This window comes from Lagenorhynchus albirostris, chromosome 10, assembly GCF_949774975.1.
Source record: "Lagenorhynchus albirostris chromosome 10, mLagAlb1.1, whole genome shotgun sequence".
In the NCBI taxonomy this organism is placed as follows: Eukaryota; Metazoa; Chordata; class Mammalia; order Artiodactyla; family Delphinidae; genus Lagenorhynchus; species Lagenorhynchus albirostris.
Window position 1 is genome coordinate 96,644,531 of NC_083104.1, and position 24,941 is coordinate 96,669,471.

The 24,941-nt window shown below is 41.6% G+C and overlaps 2 protein-coding genes across 2 annotated transcripts in view; one reads left to right on the forward strand and one right to left on the reverse strand.

Annotated features, from left to right (window-relative positions):
* The window catches only part of NEDD9 (neural precursor cell expressed, developmentally down-regulated 9), a 503,823-nt gene that overhangs the window by 277,406 nt on the left and 201,476 nt on the right, over positions 1 to 24,941 (forward strand). The window lies entirely within an intron of this gene.
* Positions 886 to 24,941, reverse strand: part of SYCP2L (synaptonemal complex protein 2 like) — a 67,809-nt gene continuing 43,753 nt past the window's right edge. Inside the window, exons 20-28 of the mRNA XM_060163698.1 lie at positions 24,014 to 24,143; positions 22,865 to 22,938; positions 22,630 to 22,699; positions 12,393 to 12,494; positions 11,247 to 11,353; positions 10,268 to 10,359; positions 9,340 to 9,439; positions 9,176 to 9,234; positions 886 to 1,334 (exon numbers count right to left, since the gene is read on the reverse strand). Coding sequence (XP_060019681.1) covers positions 1,280 to 1,334; positions 9,176 to 9,234; positions 9,340 to 9,439; positions 10,268 to 10,359; positions 11,247 to 11,353; positions 12,393 to 12,494; positions 22,630 to 22,699; positions 22,865 to 22,938; positions 24,014 to 24,143 — 789 coding nt within the window. The 3' untranslated portion in view covers positions 886 to 1,279. The remainder of the gene's footprint in view (positions 1,335 to 9,175; positions 9,235 to 9,339; positions 9,440 to 10,267; positions 10,360 to 11,246; positions 11,354 to 12,392; positions 12,495 to 22,629; positions 22,700 to 22,864; positions 22,939 to 24,013; positions 24,144 to 24,941) is intronic.

A 24,941-nucleotide genomic window follows, 5' to 3' on the forward strand; every position in this document is an offset into this window, starting at 1 on the left:
CCAAAATTCCGAACTGACACTGTCCACATATTCTAACCACTCCGACCCCCTGCCCACCTTGCTCACACACACACACACACACACACACACACACACACACACACACACACTTCATTCCTTAGGCTCCTTGGAGAGGTCTCAGCTACACTGGTTTTGAGACACCCTGTATCAGTCAGGATTCTCCAGAGAAAGAGAACCAATAGGATATACATATAGATATCCTGTCTTACAAAATATATGTATAAGTAACTTACAGATTGGGGAGAGATATTTTTCAGCAATTGGCTCCCAAAATTGTGGGAGTTGGCGTGTGTGAAATCTGCAGGGCTGGCCAATAGGCTGGAACTCAGGCAGAATTTCTATGCTGCAATCTTGAAACAGAAACTGCTTCTTCCAGCAACCTCAGTCTTTGCTCTTAAGGCCTTCAACTGATTGAACGAGGCCCACCCACTTTATGGAGGGTAATCTGCTTTACTCAAAGTCCACTAAGTTAAATGTTAATCACGTCTAAAAACGAAGTTAATTAAACACTTTTATACTCTATAAAGCTTACAACAATATACTATAACATAGCTCATTAAAAATTTTTCAAGAAAAATGACAAATTGGGGTTGTAAAGATTGCTTTAGGCTGATTAAACTATAAATAAGCTATCTTATGTAACTTAATTATATAAGGTATAAGCTGGTTTTCAGTCTACAGTCTTTAATTGTACTTATCCAATCATGAGCAAAGTTACTTTGCAGATGGCCTGAACTTATGTAGGTTTCATTTTCCTAAAATAAATTCACTCAACTGTATATACAACTTCATGCACCAGACTTTATTAGAGCATTTAGTAATTACTGAAAGATGAATATTTCTCCTCTGCTAAAGCTGGTAGTTTTGTTAAAGTTCTACAGAAACTAGAACATTTGCAGATCAAATGAAAGAGTAACTATTTCAAAATACAACACCATTTTCATCTGAGCTATGAAAATAAAAGTAAACCCTCCCTTAAAGAGATATACTAAGTAGTATATATACAGATGCTGAGGTTTCCCTGCCCCCAAATAACTTGAAGACACTTCTCAAAAATCAATTTTCCTTTAAAGAATCATTTTAAAAAAAAAGCAAATCACTCCAAGTTGCTAAACATCCTGAATTTCTTATTTTCTGATGAAATTTTAATACAAAAGCTTAACCTTTGTAAACAAATGGACAAACTACCAACATATTACGGACTATTCCAACTTGACTGGTCTCAGGAATTCCATTTGGAGTGAATGAGCACAGAGCATTAAGGCACCGCTTCTGTGGCTTGAGGTAGATTTATCTCCTTCCCATGGCTCAGACTGGTGGAAAAGGAACAGGAGAACAGTAGTTAGTGGAGCCTGAACTAGCCCCTTCCTGGTCTCTAGAACTCAGCACGCCAAAATGAATGTCACTCCTTTTCATCCGCTCCATCCCTAACTCAGATATTCACTGAAGTTGCATCTTACACGGCCACTGGAAGCTAAGGTCAGTCAGTGCAATGGGGGAAACTGCCCGCGGTCAAAATTGCTCTCAAAATTCTCTTAAACATGTGCTGCTTTCAAGACACACATGCCATCTCCTGACAGTCTAATGCACTAGGTTATTTTTCCCTCTGGTGTTGGAGAAAAGACAGCTATTTCTTGGGTGAAGGACCAGATAAAGTGACTGGGCTGGCTTTCGGGGCCACCTTGTATGAAAAAAAATGCATGTTGTTAATAACCAGGTTGTCATTGAGCCCAGTTGGATGCTCACACAAGAGGTAAGTAGGAGCTGATGTCAACTGAGGCAACACAGTCTCCCATCCTCATGCAAACACTAGGGCACATGCTCGTTGAGAAGAATGGCAGACAGAATCACCTGTGCAATTTATTTCTCCATTTTTTCCTGTGTTCAGCACATATAATTTAATTTAGGCATGACTGACATTACTGGTTCCCTATCCAACATCTGTTCTCCCCTTCTTCCTTATTAACAGAACCCCACTTTGCGGGAGGACAGTAATATGCTCAGTTAGATTCTTGCCACTCCAGATTCCCTTGTAACTAGGGAGGTTTACATGACTCAACAAGATGGAGACAAAAGTCTATTGGTTTGGCTTCCGTGAAAACTGTTTCCCTTATTTTAAAAATAAGGGGAGGGCTTCCCTGGTGGCGCAGTGGTTGAGAGTCCGCCTGCCGATGCAGGGGACGTGGGTTCGTGCCCCGGTCTGGGAAGATCCCACATGCCGCGGAGCGGCTGGGCCCGTGAGCCATGGCCGCTGAGCCTGCGCGTCCGGAGCCTGTGCTCCACAACGGGAGAGACCACAACAGTGAGAGGCCCGCGTACCGCAAAAAAAAAAAAAAAAAGGGAGAAGGACTTCCCTGGCGGTCCAGTGGTTAAGACTCCACACTTCCACTGCAGGGGGCATGGCTTTGATCCCTTCTTGGGGAACGAGGATCCCACGTGCCACGTGGCATAGCCAAAAAAAAAGGGGGGGGGAGAATAGATTCTAGTGGCACACATCTTTTACCAAATCCTTCACCCATCCCCATCCCCATATCCCTGCCTGGAGTATAGGAAGACATGCTTAGAAGCAGAGCTGCCATCCTGTGACCAAGAAGCCCAAAGCCACACGAAGGATGGCAAAGCAGAAAGCTAAAAGAACCTGGGTCCCTAACGACCACTTAGAGCTGCTGTTTCAGCCCTCCGGGCTGCTGCTTACAGGGCTAAAATTAAATCCCCATTTGGTTTAGCCGCTGGAGTCTGAGTTCTCTTACATATGACCAACTGTAACACGTACATTTAATTCGCATTTGATCCAATTCCCTGCTAGGGCTGGGAATTCTAACATTCTTAGCCCGGATTAGTCTTTACCCAGATCCTCTTTTAGTACTATTCTGATTTGAAGATTTGTTATTTTTGTTTCCCCCAAATAAAATAGTAATGTCTTCCTGATAATGAAAGTCATTCAAGATATAGGTACAAGGGTATTCACTACAGATTTATTTGAAATAATAATTTAAAATAATCTAAATGTTCATCGATAGGAAATCACATGTGTAAGTTATAGTAGGCCCATAAGCTAGAATACTTTACAGTTATTTAAAAAATGAGCAGATCCTTACTACTGACTTGGAAAGGAATCCTACTTCTGTTACTGAGAGAACAAAGGAAGAACAATACTCATAATATTTAGTATATCATTTGTCACTTAAAATATACATAATTAAACTTATAAAGAGATTTGTATATATACTTACATAAACATAAAGAAAATATCTAGAAGAACATATACTAAACAGTAAGGAGATAGTTCTCTCTGGATCATAGAGAAGAGGGAGGGTTAGGGAGAGGGGAAAAAGTTCACTCTTACTTTATAAATGTTATGCTGTTTGAGTTTATTACACAAAAGTAACTTGTATCTTGCACTAAATTCTAAAAATATAGAACAGCCTATATAGAAAGTAAAGTCACCTAAAATGTCACCACACAGAAATAACCACAGATGACATTTTGATGAATATCTTCGAGAATCTAGACCTCTTATTACATATGCATGTACTCACACGCTCTCATCTTCTGCAACACCACCCCATCCTTGGAAAATTCTTTCTCGCCCTCTTCTTTTTTTTTCCTTTTTATAAATTTATTTATTTTATTTATTTATTTTTGGCTGAGTTGGGTCTTCGTTGCTGCACACGGGCTTTCTCTAGTTGCGGTGCGTGGGCTTCTCATTGCGGTGGCTTCTCTTGTTGTGGAGCACACGCTCTTGGCACACGAGCTTCAGTAGTTGTGGCTCATGGGCTCTAGAGCGCAGGCTCAGTAGTTGTGGCACACCGTCTCAGTAGTTGTGGCCCGCAGGCTCAGTAGCTGTGGCGCACGGGCTTCGTTGCTCCGCGGCACATGGGATCTTCCCGGACCAGGGCTCAAACCCGTGTCCCCTGCACTGACAGGTGGATTCGTAACCACTGCGCCACCGGGGAAGCCCTCTCGCCCTCTTCTGCTGGCTTCCTCTCCCTTATCAAACTTCAACACACTGGAGCAGCCCGAGAATTCTGTCCTGGAACAACTGCTCTCTATCACTGGTCCCTAAGTCAACTCATCCAGTCTCGTGCTCAAGCCCCTCTGCCGTGAGTTTCAGTCCTGAACATCCAGTTGCCCACCCAACAACTCCATCCAGACGTTGAAGTCACAAATCAGATGTATGTGTCAAATCAAGTCTTCAATATCTATCCATATCCTACTCCCCCTACCCATAAAACCAGACCTTTCCTAGTCTTCACTATTTCCTCACACGACACCGATTGCCACCTCGCTGCTCAAGCCCCGAGCTGGAAGTTGTCCTTAATCCTGCTGTTTCCCCACCCACCACATCAAACCCACCAGCAACCCTTCCAGCTCCATGTGCCCCGGCACCTTGATCTGACTCCCCACACCAACACACACACGCCCTTGAGAACAGACAGTCCTTTACTTTTATCCCTTTCATTGCAATTAGAATCGAATCCGGTGTCCTTACTGTGGCCTGCAGGGCCCTAGGTGACCACCAGCACCACACACCCGCCTTCTGACCTCATCTTATACCGCTATACCCTCACTCCTTTTGTTTGGCCCTCACTGAATTCCTAGAACATACGAAGCTGCTTACAGCCTCAGACGTCCTGTCCATTTCCTCCCAATTGCCCTTGCCTCGCTCTCCCACCATCTCACCCATCAAGTTTGAACTCAAATTTCACTTCCTTCGGAAGGTTTGACTTGACTCTCCTCTTTCCATAGTATCAGATTCTCTCACCTCACACTTTTTTCCTTCTTAGCTTTACCACTATCGTGAATGCTTATCTGTTTAATTGTTTACCATCTACCTTCCTACTAGAATGTACTCCCTATGAGGTCGAGGACCTCTTGCCTACTGTTCTACCCCCAGGATCTAAGACAGTACCTGGTACCTAAAAGACTCAACAGTTCATTGAGTGAGTGAACATATGAACATATGCACCCCCATCTAACATTAAAAACAGATGGGGGGCTTCCCTGGTGGCACAGTGGTTAAGAATCTGCCCGCCAATGCGAGGGACATGGGTTCGCGCCCTGGTCTGGGAAGATCCCACGTGCCGTGGAGCAACTAAGCCTGTGCGCCACAGCTACTGAGCCTGCTCTCTGGAGCCCGTGAGCCACAACTACTGAGCCCACGCACCACAAGTACTGAAGCCTGCACGCCTAGAGCCCGTGGTCCACAACAAGAAAAGCCACCACAATGAGAAGCCCGCACACCGCAGTGATGAGTAGCCCCCGCTCACCACAACTAGAGAAAGCCCACACGCAGCAACAAAGACCCAATGCAGCCAAAAATAAAATAAATTTATTTTTAAAAAGTGTAAATTGGTACAATCTTTAAAAGAAAAAGTGGGCTTTTGTTATAGAAGCTGCTTTGCAACAAGCTTTTACTTTTTACTCATGTTGAACACCTTTCAAGTCAATATAATCTAAGTCATTCTTTTTGATGGCAACATGGTATATCACATGAATGTATCAATCTACTTAACCAAACACTCGCTGGGCATCTAGATACCTTCCAATATCTCCCTATTAGAGTAGTTTGTAATACATGTTGGTCTACATGTATTTGCACAGTCTGATTTCATCTTTAAGGTCATTTCCTAGAAGTGGAATGACTGCTGTGTCAGAAATCTCAAATCACAACTTTGGACACTGAAGGAGTTTTTAGAAAACCACCCACTTCATTTACTCTCAAATAAAATGAAACGGAACACACATTTTCAAAAGAGAAATACTAAATTCTTTAAGATAAATGAAATTGCATTCTTATTAAAATGTATTTGGATATGGTCCACTTAGGGAATCTAATTCCAACCTCTAGCTTGAAGAAAATCTCAAAGTTGATATCTGCTCAACAAGCCCCGTTATTAAATGCTGTAGGAATGAACAAGATAGTATTCGAAGAATCTAGCTGGGTGGGAGGGTGGCTGTCCTTAAAGTGACTGTGTCCAAAAACAGAAGAGGTGGCAGTTGCTCTACACATTCCATATTTATTTACTCGGTGGGCCTGACAACACTGCCAGAAAGCTCTTGGAGTGGTAGCCCCATGAGCTACTGGCCGATCTGGGAAGCATTAGGGATCACAGTGGCAATTCTATAAACTCTCTCCTTTAAAAGTCTCTCAGAGTCAATCCTGTCTGGTTTCAAATCCCTCTTTCCCTTTGTAACTGCCAAAAGACAGCCGTTGTCACCCACACTGTCATCCGTTCTCACCAGCTGCTGGTTGTACATCTTCTCCTTTGCCCCAATCTACCCTTCTCCACACTCCTGAGCTCTTCCTCTCTAGCCCCTACAACTCAATCTCTTGGCAACAAATTCCCCCAAATCTTCAGCCTCTTCCTGGAAGAAAATATCTCCTTGCCTCCTTCTTTTAACTAAAATGTGACTGACTTCTGTTGGTACCACCCGTGATCATAAGTGAGATTATTCCATGGGTCTCTCTGCAATTTTTCTTGTTTTGGTATTGCAATGCAAGACTCATTTTTTAAAAATTGAGAATTTTTATTCCCCTATGTGCTAGAATACTTTCTGCAGCACTAAAGTGATCCCTCTTTAAAGGGCCGGTAGAATTCCTCTGTGATGCAATCTGGACCATATACATGTTTGTAGGGAAGTTCTTTAACAACTTTATTTCTTCTATGAATATTTGCCTATGTTTTCACGTCTGTTTAGAAGTCTGTTTTATTAAATTGTATTTTTCTGGAAAACTGTCCATTTTTCCAGGTTCTCATCAAAACTTGGAGGTGTGTGGACAACTGAAAGTTAAAATGTTAGCAAATGAACTCTAGGTTCTGCTCCAACCACACAACCCTCCCCAGTCTTCCTTCTCTAAGTGGCAGCACGATCTGGTTGCTAGAAGACAGCAACCTAGGAGGCATATCCCTAACTCTCCTTCCTTTACCTACTGCTTCCATCTGTCAGTAATTTACTAATTCCAGCTCCCAAACGTATCTGGAATCTCTCCATTTCTCACCCTCTCCAAAGGCCTCCAGTCAAGCTTTCCTCCTTTACTCTTCTCTCTTCCAATCGATTTCCAACATAGCAACTAGAAAGATTTTCTTAAAATATAAATCAGATTATATCACCATCACACCCAATGCCTTTGCTCAAACCCATCCATATTTTCCTCCACCCTTAGTATAAAGTTCAAACTCCTCAGCATGGTCACAGAGGGCTTCCCTGGTGGCCCAGTGGTTAAGACTCCACTCCGCCTGCCAATGCAGGGGACACGGGTTCGAGCCCTGGTCCGGAAAGATCCCACATGCCGCAGAGCAACGAAGCCCATGTGCCACAACTACCAAGCCTGCGCTCTAGAGCCCACGAGCCACAACTACTGAAGTCTGCATGCCTAGAGCCCGTGAGCCACAACTGCTGAGCCCATGTGCCTAGAGCCCGTGCTCTGCAACAAGAGAAGTCACCACAATACGAAGCCTGCGCACCACAACGAAGACCCAATACAGCCATAAACAAACAAACAAACAAACAAACATGGTCACAGAGAGCCGGTCATGCTCCCAGCTTCATTTCAAGTAACTGTCCCCCTTATACTACTATGATCCAAGAACTTTCAGTTTCTCAAAGATGTCAAAGTTCTAGTGTGAACCTTTGGGACCCCGAAGGAGACTATGTTTCCAAAGATTCTGTGAGGTCAAAACTATTTTGGTAATAATGTTACTAGTACTAAGACATTATTTGCTTTCTTCATTCTTCCCCTCTCACAAATGTTCAGTGGTGTTTTCTAGGGGCCACGTGTTGTGTGGTGTCACAACGGATTGCATCCAGAGCATATATAAAGTCTTCTATTAAGCCAGACATTAAAGAGATTGCAAAAACATAAAACAATGCTACTCTTCTCAAATTTCTTGTTTTGAAAAGTCTGATTATTTTTCATAAAAGTCTGTTATTTATATCAGTATGTAATGATTTATTACTGTTATTTTTAAATAAATACATTAAAAAACTCAGTCTCAATTTTTAATGTGGAAAATATTCACAGATATAACCCACAAAGCAAAAGCTCTCTGGGGATCCTCAATAAATTTTAAAAGTATTAGGAGATCTTATTCCAACCAGTTTGAGAACCATTCATAACCAACCATGGGCATTCAGTGAAGAGATTTTAAATGGATATCCACTTTCATCATGTATAATGGTACATGGAAGACGATGTGTGTATGAAAGAACTTTGAAAATCTATAGACTATGCTGCCATTATTATTCATTATGTTAACTGGAGTAAATAGCAGAATGGATAACTCAAATTTTGACAGTTTTTGTTGTTCTGGTTTGAAATACATGATGTGATCAGAATTATACCCTTTTGGGGACTTCCCTGGCGGACCAGTGGTTAAGACTCTGAGCTTCCAATGCAGGGGGCGAGGGTTCGATCCCTGGTCATATATAATAAATATATGAATATAAATAAATAAATATAAATTTATCAAATATAAATAAATATTTTAAAAGGAAAAAAATAATATCCTTTTTAAAACCACGTGACTTACATTTCTGTGATAAAAGCAGATGCTCAACTGGTAGAGAAAGCTTTACCCATTGTAACTTTATATAGGGATCCCTTTTGATTCAAGCAGGAAGAAAACACTAGAATTTCTCCCAGGGCACAGGAAGTGGAGTGAAGGGCTCCACTCTCCATTCCCCGACTCCCTACACTCTAGAAAGAGGAACAGTGGTCCAAACGGATAGAAGCAGCAGTCTCAGATTATAACTGACTAATCACAGTGAAAACATGCATCAAGATAAACCCATGTGTTGTTTGAAAATACATATATATGTTTAAAATATTTACATACATATAAGGTGTATAGAATATGTTCTTTCAAGAACACAATTCAGTTTAAGTGAAAATCAACTGTTCATACAGAAACCTCTATATTTTTCTTAAAATCTATTTTAATTTTTTTAAATATTGCTTAAAAAGAAAACACTTTGTATCAAAAAACACTGAAATTCGGATGGTCCCGTTTATGCTTTTCAAAATGTATACTTCCTGAGCGATATCCCAAGGCACGCCCTGTGCCCAGAGAGTGCCACGGAAGTGGCTGGTTAGTATCAACTAAGATGCTTCTAGAAAGAATGCTTGTTAAAAAAATAAATAAATAAATACCTCAGCAGCTGCAGTTCACAGAATGATTTCAGATCATCAGACTGTTTCCCCCAAAATTCCTAAAATTGAACAAAAGGTTGGTTGGTTGAAGCGGTTGACAGTTACTCTACCCGGGAACAGATCCTCTTAAGTCAAAGAGAATGTTCCAAACAAAAAGAATTTACCAGAACATCCTCCTCAAGGCGTTGCAGACCCCCAATATCCTTTTCAAGATTGCTCAGCTCTTGAAGAACTAAAGTGTGAAACTGTTCTAGTTTATTCAGTCTGAAAAAAACAAAAGCAACGAATTTCACTGGGACCACTTGGACGTGACACAAGACCTTTTTACTCTTATTGCAAAGATAACTTCATATTTTTCTCTAGACGGTTCTTGTCTTAAAAATATACATCTCCTTGGAAACAACCTAAATGCCCGTCATCGGATGAATGGATAAAGAAGATGTGGCACATATATACAATGGAATATTACTCAGCCATAAAAAGAAACGAAATTGAGCTATTTGTAATGAGGTGGATAGACCTAGAGTCTGTCATACAGAGTGAAGTAAGTCAGAAAGAGAGAGACAAATACCGTATGCTAACACATATATATGGAATTTAAGAAAAAAAAATGTCATGAAAAACCTAGGGGTAAAGCAGGAATAAAGACGCAGACCTCTGAGAGAACGGACTTGAGGTTATGGGGAGGGGGAAGGGTGAGCTGTGACAGGGCGAGAGAGAGTCATGGGCATATACACACTAACAAACGCAGTAAGGTAGATAGCTAGTGGGAAGCAGCTGCATGGCACAGGGATATTGGCTCGGTGCTTTGTGACAGCCTGGAGGGGTGGGATGGGGAGGGTGGGAGGGAGGGAGACGCAACAGGGAAGACATATGGGAACATATGTTTATGTATGACTGATTCACTTTGTTATAAAACAGAAACTAACACACCATTGTAAAGCAATTATACCCCAATAAAGATGTAAAAAATAAATAAATAAAAAAAAAATAAAAATAAAAAATATACATCTCCTTTCTCTTCTTTCCCCTTGGAAATGTTGTTTGTGAGGGATCCCAAGTCCATAAATTTGTTTTGAACCCAACACTTACCTGCACAGATGTATCTGGTTTAAAAGTTTTGTTAGGCAATCTGGTGCTTGCTTTGCAGTTTCTGAATAAAGTGGGCTCCTTCTGTACCTAACCTAAACCACACAATAACAAAATGAGCACGTTTGGCTTAAACATAACTACCCAAATTGGGTGTGGGCTTTGCATTAAAAAGATGTTGCCTGCACATAACATTCACAGCAAACATTATCACTGAAGAACTGTAATAAGACACCATGCCACACACTTCGTGTATTACCTCAGGTTTGATACCCATAAAGGACAATAAGCTAAAAAATAGTAAAATTTATATTCAAGCTACTGATACACATATTGAATATCATGAACCAATTTCCATGATAAATTAGCTTACACTGGTACTGCAGAGAATAAGATTGGAGATCTTCCAAGTTAGTTCAATGAATCTATGTTACGGTAAGATACTTTTCTCAAATGTGCTAATAAATAACTCAGTAGGGATTTATAAATACTACGACAAAATGGAGGGGATGGAAGTGGTTTCAAAGTTCACCTTGCAGGCAAGGTTTTGTGACAGCCTGTATGTGCGGTGTCTCAACTGGCCACCACTCAGCTGACCACCTGCCCACAGTCACCTCCTTCTTTCTCCCAGACACCTCTCTCATCCACATGGCCCCCCCGCCTTGCCTTCTCTTCCTTGTCTATCACTGTGACCAAATCACTGCTTCCTGGTTGTCCAGTTTTCTGAGAATGCAATCAACAAAACCAAACCTTTCCATATCGGTCCATCTGGTCCCATGGTAGCAAATGGACATGGAATAGCTGTCTTATAAACCACAATTCACAAAGGCACTAAAGTCAGTGACCACAGCTAAGACAAACCTACCTCCCCAGAGACTCAGGGACACCTTCACACAGGAAGGACAACAATGGTATTAATGAATATGAACCTGTTACTTTAAACACACAGCGAGCTAGCTTTTCATTTTTAGTGGACCGTTACCTCGTATTTTCTTTTCAGTTCTCTAGTGAAGTTTTCAAAGGTGGTGATCATTGCAGAACCTTTCAAGTTCTCTGGAATAACTTTTAAGGATGAGGTAGAAATGCCTTCTGAACAAGAAGAATAGAACATTAAATAAAAATAACAAAGGTCTCAAAATAGGTGTGCTCAGTCCCCCCGCTGCCCGGAGCGTGGACAGTCATCTGGAAGCACAGATGCGATCCACAGCTGCCCCACTGGCTGCCCGGCTGGGACTGCAGCAGGGCTGACTCTGGCCGTGACCCACCAGGCCAGCTTGAGTCAAGAGTCCTCAGCAGATGCTTCCTGCTGCTCCCACTAAAACTCACTCTCTGGCAAGTGCTCATTTCATCCAAACTTTCCCAGCACTTTAAATCAGAGCAACTGAGAGTACGGCTAAGAAGCAGGCTGAGGTGTGGTAAGAGGATTTTAGGAGGATGTGATGGGTAGGGCATTTCTAGGGGCAATGCTGGCATAACAGCTTCTGGGAGCCAAGGAGTTTTACGAGGGCTCATGAGGGGTCTGGCACTGTTCTAAGGGATTTGTATGTATCAACTCATTTAATTCTCACAAAATCCAAGTGAGACAGGCACTGTTAATGCCCACTTTTAACACGGATATCACGTAACCGGTGCGAGCTCACACTGACAGCGCCAGGATTGGAACCCGGGCTGCCTGGCTCTAAGCCACAGCCCTCTCGTACCTTAGGGCTTCCAAATCTGCCTTCTCGGAGCCTTTTGTTTCAAAGTATCATAGTGTCACTCATCCTGAAGGCCACCGCCACATATGCAGCCTTTTCAGATCAGTCTCCTTCATTTGTACAGAGTGCATATTTTTAACTCAAAACTTTAGCTAATAATCATCACCTAAAGCAGAGACCTAGGCCCTGAAAATCGCCACTAAGAATTAAGAGGCAGAAATCAAATTGCCAGGAGGAGATAGTGCTTGCTTTTATCTACAATTTGTGCAGCAATGCACTTGTCCCTGAAAGGACAAAGTGCTTAGTTTTCAGGGTCCTGCAGCTACTACGATCTTAAAACTGTAACTGCCTCGTAATTCACGTTGGGACATTCAGGGCTTACACATTTGCCACATTCTTTCTTGACCGGCTGGCTGGGTGCACAACGTTACCTGCCAAGTCTGTTTCTTCTGCCACTGAGGAAAGGCATCCTGGAGCATCACCTTCTTCCAATCGCGACTGTTTCCCCTTAGCGAAATGACCATCTGCTCTGTCTGAAGGCAAGCGCAGTTCACTGATAACCACACACACGTTTCTTGGGTCCTAAATTTATCTCACTCTCTTTCTGACAGTTAGTATCTAGCCTTGATGAGCAGCAAGCGAAACTCATTCCCTGCTTGTTACAAATTGCTTATCATGTGGCATGCTGACCAAGAGCAACGCAAGTATCAAAGCACTCAGTCTACTGGTGCCTGAAAGAGGACCCACGGGAACGTGCCTCCCTTTGACGAGCTCAGTAACGTTCAGGAACACTCCCCTGAGCAGGATACAGCCTGCGTCAAACAAAAAGCAGTAATGGTTGGCATCAAACCCACTTCCAGGGCTCTGGGCTAAAGAGCAAGGTGGCAAGGTTTCCAGGCCGACTGGCCCTTGGAAGCTCATCGGATCACCCCGCGGAGGGCGCCACCTGCTGGTGACACAGGAGCTTCGGCACAGAACTGACAGCTGCCTCATAAGGAGCTCATCTTGGGTCCTCGCTAGCTCAAGTGACTGAGAGCCTCCGCTGATGAGATTTAAATACAGATTCTGTTTTCAGTTCAGCATTTACTAAACATTTTCTTTTTCAAAAAAAATTGAAGTATAGCTGCTGTACAAGGTGAGATAAGCTACAGGTGTACAATGATTCACAATTTTTAAACGTTATACTCCATTTATAGTTATTATAAAATATTGGCTATATCCCCATGTTGTACAATATATCCTTGTAGCTTATTTTATACCTCATAGTTTGTACGTCTTACAGACTCACAGATATGGAGAAGAAACTGGTTACCAGTGGGGAGAGGGAGGCAGGGAGGGGAAAGATAGGGGTAGGGAAATAAAAAGTACAATATCTTTTATTTTGATGTTCAGTTCACACCAAACACGTCCTCACCCCATCCGGGCCCTGTCTCATCAGTGGCATCTTATCACTGTCAATAGTGCACTAGCACCAGGCCCGACTGCTGCTTTTTACCATCCTCTTCTCTCCCACCGTCAAGGCCTGAGGCTCTGCCTACAGAAAGCATCCATACCTCTCTGCATCCCCACACCAAGACTGTCCAAGGCCAGCTCCCGGGAGGAGCTCATCAGTCCCATCCCTTCAACTGGCATCCCCCAAATCCCTCTCTTGCCCGAGCTCTCTCGAGCAGCAAACCTGTGTTTCCAACTGCCCACCCAACATCTCCGCTCAAAACCCACTCTTGGGGCTTCCCTGGTGGCGCAGTGGTTGAGAGTCTGCCTGCCGATGCAGGGGACACGGGTTCGTGCCCCGGTCCGGGAAGATCCCACATGCCGCGGAGCGGCTGGGCCCGTGAGCCATGGCCGCTGAGCCTGCGCGTCTGGAGCCTGTGCTCCGCAACGGGAGAGGCCACAACAGTGAGAGGCCTGCGTACCGCAAAAAAAAAAAAAAAAAAAAAAAAACCACCACTCTTTTCCGTTCCTCCCCACCCCAGCTGCTCTTTCTTCCCCACCATACACTCGGCCCTGCCACACACACTTAACTGGGAAGACATCTGCTCTTCCCTCTCTCCTCCCACATCTAGCTAGTCACTACAGATTTCCCCCCTGAAAGTTCTGGAATTTAATTTCATGAATTTGCTCAATGAATATTTGAGTGTTACTATGTGCAGGGAGCTGGGCAAAATGGTGGGCAGATGGTGGGAAAGCAAAGAGGCAAGTTTCCCCTTCTGCATTCCACTGCTCTACCCTGGTCTCCTTCCAGCTCCTCAGACCCTGGGCCACTCTCACCTCAGGGCCTTTGTACCTGCTGATCTTCTGACTTGCATCCTCCCCCCACCCCCCCATAACTACACTAAGGTTTCCCCTGGCCATCCAAACTAAAATTTCAACCCAACCCTCTAGCTCTTAAATCCCCTTCCCTGCTTAATTTTTACTTAGCCTCTATCACAATATAATATACTACACATTTCACTTTCTTGGGTATTATGTCTCCCCCACTAGAAGGTAAGGTCCAGTGAGGGCCCGTACGCTGTCTGTTTTGTTCACTAGAATATCTAACACATAGGAAAGCAGCTGGTGCATAGTAGACATCAGTAGACATTCACTGAATGAAAGAATGAATAAGTGAGTAAATGCTGCAGAAATCCAAGATTCTACAAAATAAGATGTATCTTATATCCTAAAAAAGGATCTTAGTAAAACAAGAATGTATTCTAATTATCTTATACTAGCAGTGAGGGTAGAGATACAGGAATATCAAAAACCTTAGAGACCCAAATACCTACTACATAAATAACAAACTGAAATTAATAAAATTTAGTATTTTAAGATCTGCTAAAACTACCTTTTGGGAGGAACTGTAAAATACTAATTTTTAGAAATAGCACCATAGTAGGAAATACCAGTCATAAACATCAAAGTGACAGAAGGAAAAGAAAAAGAAATTTGCTATTAAAATTATGCAAAACAGAGAATAGTCAATGTTAAAATAGTTCATGCCCTGTGGTAAAACAGAAGATACATTTTTAAGAAAAATGAGTAACTTAGGTTTAAATGTCAACTTAGATTATTTTCTATTAAAGAAACAAAAAGGAAATAGCAAAATGAGAGGTAAAACAAGAGAGATAATAAATATCTAATTGAGAGAAAAGGATGACCAAATGCAGAAAGAACTAAATTAATAATACCAGATATATAGATAAAATGATCATATATGAATGATGACCTTCATGGGACACCTTAGTTGCTTTGCTATAATAGAGTTTTCATAAACTGAAAACTTCGGTAGAGGTCACATTCTCACTTGGAAAAGAAAGAGCCCACAATCAGCCCCTCTAATAAAAAGTAAAATAAAATAAAATGAAAAGCATAAGAAAAGCTCTCAGCTTTGAGAGGTGCCACTATCTCTTCTCACTGCTCTTAGATTAGGTGTGTTTGTTTGAAAGTATGGGTGGATATTTTCTAGGGAGTTGCACTGTGTCAAGGCTAAATGATTTTTAAAAATCAAAGAAAGAATCCAGACACAGCACTGTCCTCTTCCAGCCTCAAAATAAATGGAGCTCATGCTTGAATCTCACATGGTGTCCATATCCCAGTCAGGGCCCAAAGAAACCACTTAGAAAGGATCCCAGCCAGCCCCAATGAAGCACCGATGAACAACTACTACGTTTCTTTACATTTCTTTCCTTGCTGCCTGTTCCGTCCCTTCCGGATTTTTTTTTTTTTCTCTCTTCTGACAACATATTTGTAGCAAGAGCTCAAAGCATGGCCTTGAATTTCGATGTATCATGCTAATGTACCACCCGTGGAAAAGCAGGGCATCTACTGGAACAGAAAATGTTTACCTTCAATGGAGAGACGAATCCAGGAACTCTGTAAATAAGCTGGTTGCCCCTGAATGAGCTGCTTGGAATTTGTGAACCTACTAAACAGGGATCATCCGTATGGACCACTTCAGGGACATGGAAATAATTTGGCATAGAAAACCCTTTTTGAAGAGCCAATCTTGTTAAGTACTTTACCTGAAACAAAGCAATGGCCCTCCAGAGAGAACAGGCTCCCCTAGGGAAATCAGTGCACTTGTTAAAGGATGCAGGTCCTAAGTGATGCAGTTGGCTCAGCTTTGTTTCCATGGTAACGGCATGCCTCTTTTAACCAGGACTTTTTGACATTCTCATAAAGGGGTTAAAACTATGTACACACAGCACTTCAAAAATGAACACAAGCAGTAAACACACCGTGGCTGAAACTAGAGTGATCTCAAATGAATGCTAACTCATTTGTGGGTGGCTGGTAGAAGGAGTGCGCGCTTGCTTTTGAACACAGCTGTCTTCATTGCCATGAGAATTGAAGACTTTTGCCATCTGAGGAGCTTCTGAACTTATTTTGGGCACAGGCTGTAGAGAATAATGTGGTGTCTATATTACATTTATTTACTCATACTTCTGATAAAACGGTTTTTAGCGCTACACAGAATCAACCCTAGGATTAATAGCCAAGCTCTCCTAAGTTATGGCATTAAAAAAAATCTTACTCTGAGGTGACACCCTGTGGCTTAAAATGATAAAAGGCCAACGACCTTCACCGGAGCGAGAATAGTCTTCTTTACCAAAATATCCTTCCTGTGAAGGCACTTTCCTAGCGCCAATTCCTTTGTTGTTTCTACCAATGCGTACTATGTCGAGAATATGAAAAATTAAAGACAATCTTTATCGCTGAATTCCTCAGTCTGACGGGGAGAACTGAAATAACTTTTGTCTGGATGAATGCATTTTAAAAATCAGTAAATCAATTAATAATACTTAGTTGTGACTATGTATAAATGATTATTCAATATGGAATTATGCAGAGGTTCGTCACTAAATGACAGCATTTTCTAAGTTTCTTATTCTGGTTCCTTGGCAAATATTCATTGAATGCCTCTATGTGCCAGGCACCAAACTAGGCAATCATAGCACCATTGGAACAAAGAAGCCATCCTCCTGACTCCTTCCCAATCCTGGAGGCCTCTCCAAGAAGGTACGTGAGGGCAAAATGCAAAATCATGAGCAATCATCCCGTTTGCTTGCAGTTCTGGGAGCACGGCATATCCAAAGTTCCAGGGTAAACATTAAAACAACAGTCTATGAGCAAAATAGCAGAATAGGAGTTTTCTACTGTTTTCCCCCAAAGGACACCAATTTTGAAAATCACCTACTGACAGAGTGGCCTTTGTGGAAGTCTGAGAGTCCAGTGGGGAAGATGTAGCACACTGTCTGAGGAAGAAAAAAATGCAAGATTGGCTGCACTGAAGAGGGTAACAAGGACACTTTCGCTTGAGCCACATCACCACTTGTTCAAAGGCAGCACAGCTCAGGGCCAAGAGAGACCCTCTTAGCTCATGACTTCTCCACTGGGGAAGGTGAGAGGGTTTGAGGGAGCGCTCGTTTTCCCCAGCTGTGAGGGACCCTGCCAAAGAAGACCGTTTCTTGCTTGCCCCATCCAGAATACTGAGGGACACTCCATGGCTCGGGGGTGGGGAGTGGCTGGGAGAACAGAATCCAGGGTTCTCAGGGAGCATCAAACGGATGCAGATCCTACTGTTTCAGGGACTCCGTTAGGAAGCCTACTCATGAGCTGCTGGGGAGGCCTCAGCTACGGATGCCCCCGCAACTGGACCATGGACAGCGCAACCAATCCATATGCCTCACCCCAGCCTGTGGTTGGCTCACTTTGCACACACACACCCCAATGACTGTGAGTGTTTGTAGACAGCCAGCCCTATTGAAGCAGGATGGGGATTAAGCACACATGCTTGAGCATCCACCACTGCCCTAGGGAAGGCAGCAGGAGGCTGGGAGCACCTGGCCTGGCCATGCAGATTCCAGAGAAAGCGAGATCTGCAGAGGTACCCCAGAGAAAGCAAAGTGTGGAGCAGGCAGAGCCATAGGAAAGGTCTGAGAAAGCTTCAGAATCCGTAGTAGACAAAAGGTATTTCTCTCCTGAAGCCAGTCAGCAAAGACTAAAGGAGGTGACTGCTTCTTCAAATATGAAGACAGCAACGCGAAACTTCAAGGAACGTGAGAACTCAAGGAAACGTGACACCTCCCCCAAACCACAATAATTATATAGTCACGGACCGCCACAGAAAATGGAGCTCTGCAATTTGCCTAGTAAAGACTGCAAAATAGTTGCTTTCAGGAAGCTCAGTTGGCTACAAGAACACACACAGACAATTCAATAAAATCAGGTAAACAACAAGCAAACAAAATGAAAAGTTTAGGGGCTTCCCTGGTGGCGCGGTGGTTGAGAGTCCGCCTGCCGATGCAGGGGACACGGGTTCGTGCCCCGGTCCGGGAAGATCCCATGTGCCGCGGAGCGGCTGGGCCCGTGAGCCATGGCCATTGAGCCTGCACGTCGGGAGCCTGTGCTCCGCAACAGGAGAGGCCACAACAGTGAGAGGCCCACATACCGAAAAAAAAAGAAAAAAATGAAAAGTGTAATAGAGAAATAGAAATAATAGAAAAAGAACCAAACAGAAACTCTGGAGCGAAAGAATACAAAAGTGAAATGAAAAATGCAATAATAGAGAATATGAGCAGCAGACCTGATCCAGAAGAAGAAGAATCTGTGTCAAAGGCAGATCATTTATCCAAATTATCCAGTCAGAGGAGAACAAAGGAAAAAGAATAAAAGAGAGTAAGAAAGCCTATATGAACTATGTGATAGCACTAATACAAACAAACTATACCATTAATCGAAACAATTCACAGAAACACAACAAACAATCCTAAAATTTGTATGGAACAAAAGACCTCGAATAGCCAAAGCAATCTTGAGAGAGAAGAACAAAGCTGGAGGCATCATGTTTCCTGATGTCAAACTACATTACAAAGATGTAATAAAACAGTAGGGTACTGGCATAAAAAAGAGACCGGGAAATCAATGGAATGGAATAGACAGCCAAGAAATAAACCCAGACATATACAATCAAATTAATTGACAACAAAGAAGCCAAGAGTATACAATGGGAAAAAAAAGTCTCTTCAATAGATGGTGGTAGGAAAACATGACAGGCACGTGTAAAAGAATGAAACTGGACCACGATCTCACACCATACACAAAAGTTAACTCAAAATCGCTTAAAGACTTATATGTAAGACTTGAAATCGTAAAATTCCTAGAAGAAAATACAGGCTGTAAGCTCCTTGACATCCATCTTGATGATCATTTTTTGGATTTGACACCAAAAGCAAAGGCAACAAAAATGAAAATAAACAAGTGGGACTACATCAAACTAAAAAGCTTCTGTATAGAAAAGAAAACCATCAACAAAATGAAAAATCAAACTACAAAAGGGATGAAAACATTTTCAAATCGTACATCTGACAAGGGGTTACTATCCAAAATATATAAAGAGCTCATATAATTCAATAGCCAAAAAACCAAATAATCGATTAAAATGAGAGCAGAGAATCTGAACAGACATTTTTCCAAAGACATACAGACAGCCAACAGGTGCACCGATGATTGGAGCAAACCAAAACCACAACGAGATAAACTCACACCTATTAGAATTCCTATTATCAAAAAGACAAGAGATAACAAGTGTTGGTGAAAATGTGGAGAAAAGGGAACGCTTGTGCACTGTTAGTTGGAATGTAAATTGGTGCAGCTACTCTGGAAAACAGTATGGAGGTTCTTCCAAAAATTAAAAATGAAACTACCATATAATCTAGCAATTCCACTTCTTTGTATTTAACAGAAGAAAATGAAAACACTAACTTGAAAATATATATGTACCCACCATGTTCACTGCAGTATTATTTATAGTAGCCAAGACATGGAAGCAATATGTGTCCCATGATGGATAAAGAAAATGTGGTATATATATACAACAGGATAATATTCAGTCGTAAAAAAGAATAAAATCTTGCCATTTGTGTCAACACGGATGGACCTTGAGGGCAAAATGCTAAGTGAAATAAGTCAGACAGAAAGACAAATACTGTATGACCTCACTTATATGTGGAATCGAAAAGGAAAACAAAAAACAAAACCAAACTCATAGGTACAGAGAACAGATTGGTTGTTGCCAGAGGTGGGTGAAGGGGTGCAAATGGGTGAAGGGGGTGAAAAGGTACAAACTTCCAATTACAAAATAAGTCCTAGGGCTGTAATGTACAGACAGGATGGTGACTGTAGTTAATACTTTATTGTGTATTTGAAAGTTTCTGAGACAGTAGATCTTAAAAGCTATCATCTCAAGAAAAAAAAATGTAACTACCTGTGGGGATAGATGTTAACTCGACTTATTGTTGTAATCATTTTACAATATGTACAAATATCAAATCATTGTTATACACCTGAAATTAATATGCTACCTGAAATTAATATGCTACATGTCAATGATATCCCAATTTTAAAACAAGGAAACAATCTACACGTTATTGGAGTCCCAGAAGGATAAAAGAGGGAAAGGGGGCAGAAAGCTATTTTAAAAAATAATGGTCGATGGGGGAGAATGGATGCATGTATACGTATGGCTGAGTGGCTTTGCTGTGCACCTGAAATTATCACAACACTGTTAATCGGCTATACCCCAATATAAAATTTAAAAATTAAAAAAAATAGGGACTTCCCTCGTGGCGCAGTGGTTAAGAAACTGCCTGCCAATGCAGGGGGACATGGGTTCGAGCCCTTGTCCAGGAAGATCCCACATGCCGTGGAGCAACTAAGCCCGTGAGCCACAACTACTGAGCCTGCGCTGTACAGCCCGTGAGCCACAACTACTGAGCCTGTGCTCTAGAGCCCATGAGCCACAGCTACTGAGTGAGCCCTTGTGCCTAGAGCCCATGCTCCGCAACAAGAGAAGCCACCGCAATGAGAAGCCCGCGCACAGCAACGAAGAGTAGCCCCCGCTCGCCACAGCTAGAGAAAGCCCACGCGCAGCAGTGAAGACCCATCGCAGCCAAAAATTAATCAATTAGTTATTTTTTTAATAATAATAATGGCTGAAAACTTCCAAAATCTGGGGAGAAATTTGGACATCCAAGTTCATGAAGCTCTCAAACCCCCAAAAGATTCACCCACAAAGATCTTTTGCAAGACACATTATAACAAAACTGTGTAAAATCAAACACACAGAGAGAATTTTAAAAAGAGCAAAAGAAAAAAGTTTTCTGACATACAAGGGGACACCCATAATGCTATTAGCAGATTTCTCTGAAGAAACCTTACAGGCAAAAAAAGAGTGGGATAATGTATACATGTAAAGTGCTGAAAGAAAAAACTGCCAACCAACAATACTTTACCTAGAAAAGTTGTCCTTCATAAATGAAGGAAAGATTAAAACTTTCCCAGAAAAATAAAAGCTTAGGGAGTCATCACCACTAGATCTGCCTTACAAATAGTGTGGAAAGCAGTTTATCAAAAGAAATGAAAAAACACTAATTAGTAACATGAAAATATATTAAAAAATATAAAACACACTGGTAAAGTATATATTCAAATTTGGAATATTGTAATATTGTAATACAGTGGTGTGTTAATGAACTCTAGAATAAAGGTCAAAGGGTGAAAATATTTAAAATAATTATAGCTATAATTTCTAATAGATATACAATATAAAAAGAGATAAATTATAACATCTAAAACATAAAATGTGGGTGGGGAGAGAAAAACGGTAGAGTTTTGTATGCAATAGAAGTTATCAGCTTAAACTGTATCTCGAAAATGTTTTATGTGAGCCTCATGGTAAACACAAAGCAGAAATCTATAGTAGATACATAAAAAATAAAGAAAAGGGAATCAAGGCATACCACTATAGAAAATCATCAACCACAAAAGAAAACAGCAAGAGAGGAAGAAATTAAAAGAAACAACAAAACAGCCAGAAAACAATTAATACAAAGGCATTAGTAAGTCCTTACAAATCAATGATTACTTTAAATGTAAATGGAGAGTGGAAGCTAACACAACATTACAAAGCAACCATACTCCAATAAAAATTCATTTAAAAAAAAGAAAAGAAATGTAAATGGATTAAATTCTCCAATCAAATGGCACAGAGTGGCTATATGGATAAAATATGACCCAACTATATGCTGCCTACTGGAGACTCAACTCAGCTTTAAGGACGCACACAGGCTCATAGTGAAAGAATGGAAAAAGATATTCCATGCAAGTGGAAATCAAAAGAAAGCAGGAATAGCTATGCTTATATCATTCAAAACAGACTTTAAAGTCAAAAAATTTAACAAGAGACAAAGAAGTTCATTACATAATGATAAAGGGGTCACCCCATCAAGAGAACGTAACAACTGTAAATATAGGCACCCAATGTCACAGCACCTAAACATTTTAAGCAAACGCTAACAGATCTAAAGGGAGAAAGCGACAACACTATCGTAGTAGGGGACTGCCTTCTGTGGGGTGGGAGAGGAGGCATGCCGGTTGATGGGACTTGTGTCCCAGGCTATATGCTTCTCGACACAGACATTCTTGTTCCTGAGTGAAAACCTCTGCTCCTCCCCTTGACCTTCAGGTACATTTGGAGCTGGTTAAGCAGATGGCACTGCCCTCTCCAAGGCCTGGCAACTGTCACTCTGTATAGTGATTGTATCTGCCTCAACTTGAATAACAGCCCAGTCTGCCAAAATCAGATTAATTTTGCTTTATTCTGCAGAAAGAAGTTTAGAATTCTCTCACCTCTGTCTTCCAAGTTTTGCAGTTTATGTTTGAAGCCAGTACTTTTCACCAATGACTCCTGGGCCACAGTCTTAAAAAAAAAAAAAAAAAGGCCACAAATACATGTATTCATGTCGAAATAAGAAACACATGGTGCTACATTATCCCTTAAGAAGGAATAAGCTAGTACATTAAGCAAATATAATATTAATTCTGGAAAACCCGATGAATAACCAACAATTAAATAGTACAATACCTCAGATACATTTTCTTCAACATCTGAGTGCTCCAAGGAAGAGAGATCGCTCGGTGGGGGGGGACTTTGAAGTTCTGAGCATTAGAGAGAATGAATAGTTTTAAGGGAATAAACACACTGAGAGGCAATAACATTTCACTATCAGTCTATAGATTAAATTTCAACATCCACTGCCTTACCCCCCGCAAAAGGGACACAGTTCTAAAACAAAACAAAAAAAAAAACCCAAACCAAAAACCACTTTGTATCTTGCAGGGCATGCATGGGTATCAGGGGTTACAGGTCTGTAGATAAAATGAATAGCCAGTTACCTACTAGGTCAGCACCTTTAGTAGCTGCCCATCTGGCCCCAAACACACAGCAAGGACTCTGCCACCTCAGCGTGGTCCTTCTCTTTCCTCTCTTAGATGCACTCCCTTACTCCTCTTCCTCTCTGTTATATTTCTCTCTCTCCTGCTATATTTCCCTCTCTCCTGTTTTCCTTTCCCCACTTCTTTTCTTCCAGTGGCAGCCAAATTAAGAGGCTGGCAGTCACGTGCTTGCTAATGCCATCATGTGCCTGCCAACGTGCAATGCTCTAAAATGACAGGTGAAGAAAACAAAATCCCTACTCTTACCAACTTAAAAAAGATGTGAATTGTTTTCATAAAATACAGCGGGGGCTGAGATAAACCTTACAGGTCAAGGGTTGGCACACTCTGGCCCCTCAGGCCATATCCAGTCTGCCACCTGGTTTTATAAATAAAGTTTTATGGAAACACAGCCATGCCCATTGGTTTACATCTTGTCTGTGGCTCATTTGGAGGTACAAATGCAGAGCTTAATAGATGCAACAGAAACTCTAGGGGCCAAAAAGCAATTACTCTGGTGCTCTACAGAAAAAGTTTACCAACCCCTGCAATAAATCATTTGAGCTTCTTGTTATTTTTAAAGTGGAAGAATACCAGCAATTCTTATGCACAAGCTGATCTCAAATGTTAAAACAGAATTAAAACAATGTCCTCTGTCTTTTGTTAATGAGGGCATAAAAGAGAAGATCAATCATACTTTCACACTTTCTTCAACAGATATTAAAATACATTTTTCTTTTTCAAACTACCTTTCCCAAAATATAATTTTTTCTACGTAGATTGACAGAAAATCACATACCTATCTTCTGGGCAGAATCTTCAGGAGTTAAAAAGGCAGAACTACTCTGAAATTCCGTTCCAGAAATTTTTGGAGGTGTGACATTATTTTGCCTAGAGGTATCTTTCCGTAATGGTGTTAGAATTTTAGCCTGAAATATAGTATTTTTTATAAAGTGTTAACTTGTTTTGAGTGGTTGTGAATGTTATCGAAACATTCCAAGACATTTCCAACATCCTTTTTAAATGATTACGTATTGGATATGCTCCATTTGAAAAAACCAGTAAGACCATAAGATCGCAGGGTTGGAAGCACATTAGGTCAGGCATCAACTGATGACTGCAAGTCAAAGTTCTCAAAGTGTGCTCCCAAACCACAGGCTCAGCAACACCTGAGAACTTGACAGAAGAGCAAATTCTCAAGCCCCAGTGACAATGTACTCAATCAAAAACTCTGGGGACAGGACCCAGCAATCTGCATTTCCGCAAGCCATCCCGGTCATTCTGAACACTAAAGTCTGAGAACCACTGCTCTAATTCAGGAGTCAGCAAACTACAGCTCACTGTAAATAAAGTTCTTGTAAATATAAGTTTTACTGGGACACAACACATCCCCTCATCTGAGTATCGTCCATGGCTGCCTTCACGCTACAATGGCAAAGTTGAATGGCTGCCGCAGGAACCATATGCCCGAAAAGACTGAAATATTTAGTACCTGGCCCTTCACAGAAAACGTTTGCCAAGCCCCGCTTCTAAGTTATTCTCTTAAACTCCAGCACAGACAAGTGAGTTCTAGATACCAATGTCTGTATAAAGTCAGCAGTGCCCCCACTGAAAATCAGCACAGACTTCTTGTCAGTTGCACACCTTAAATTGATGGATTCTCAAAGCTTTCCTGTTTCTTCTTTGGTACCTATTTTTCTAAAAAGCTGTATATCGCTAAAAACTGT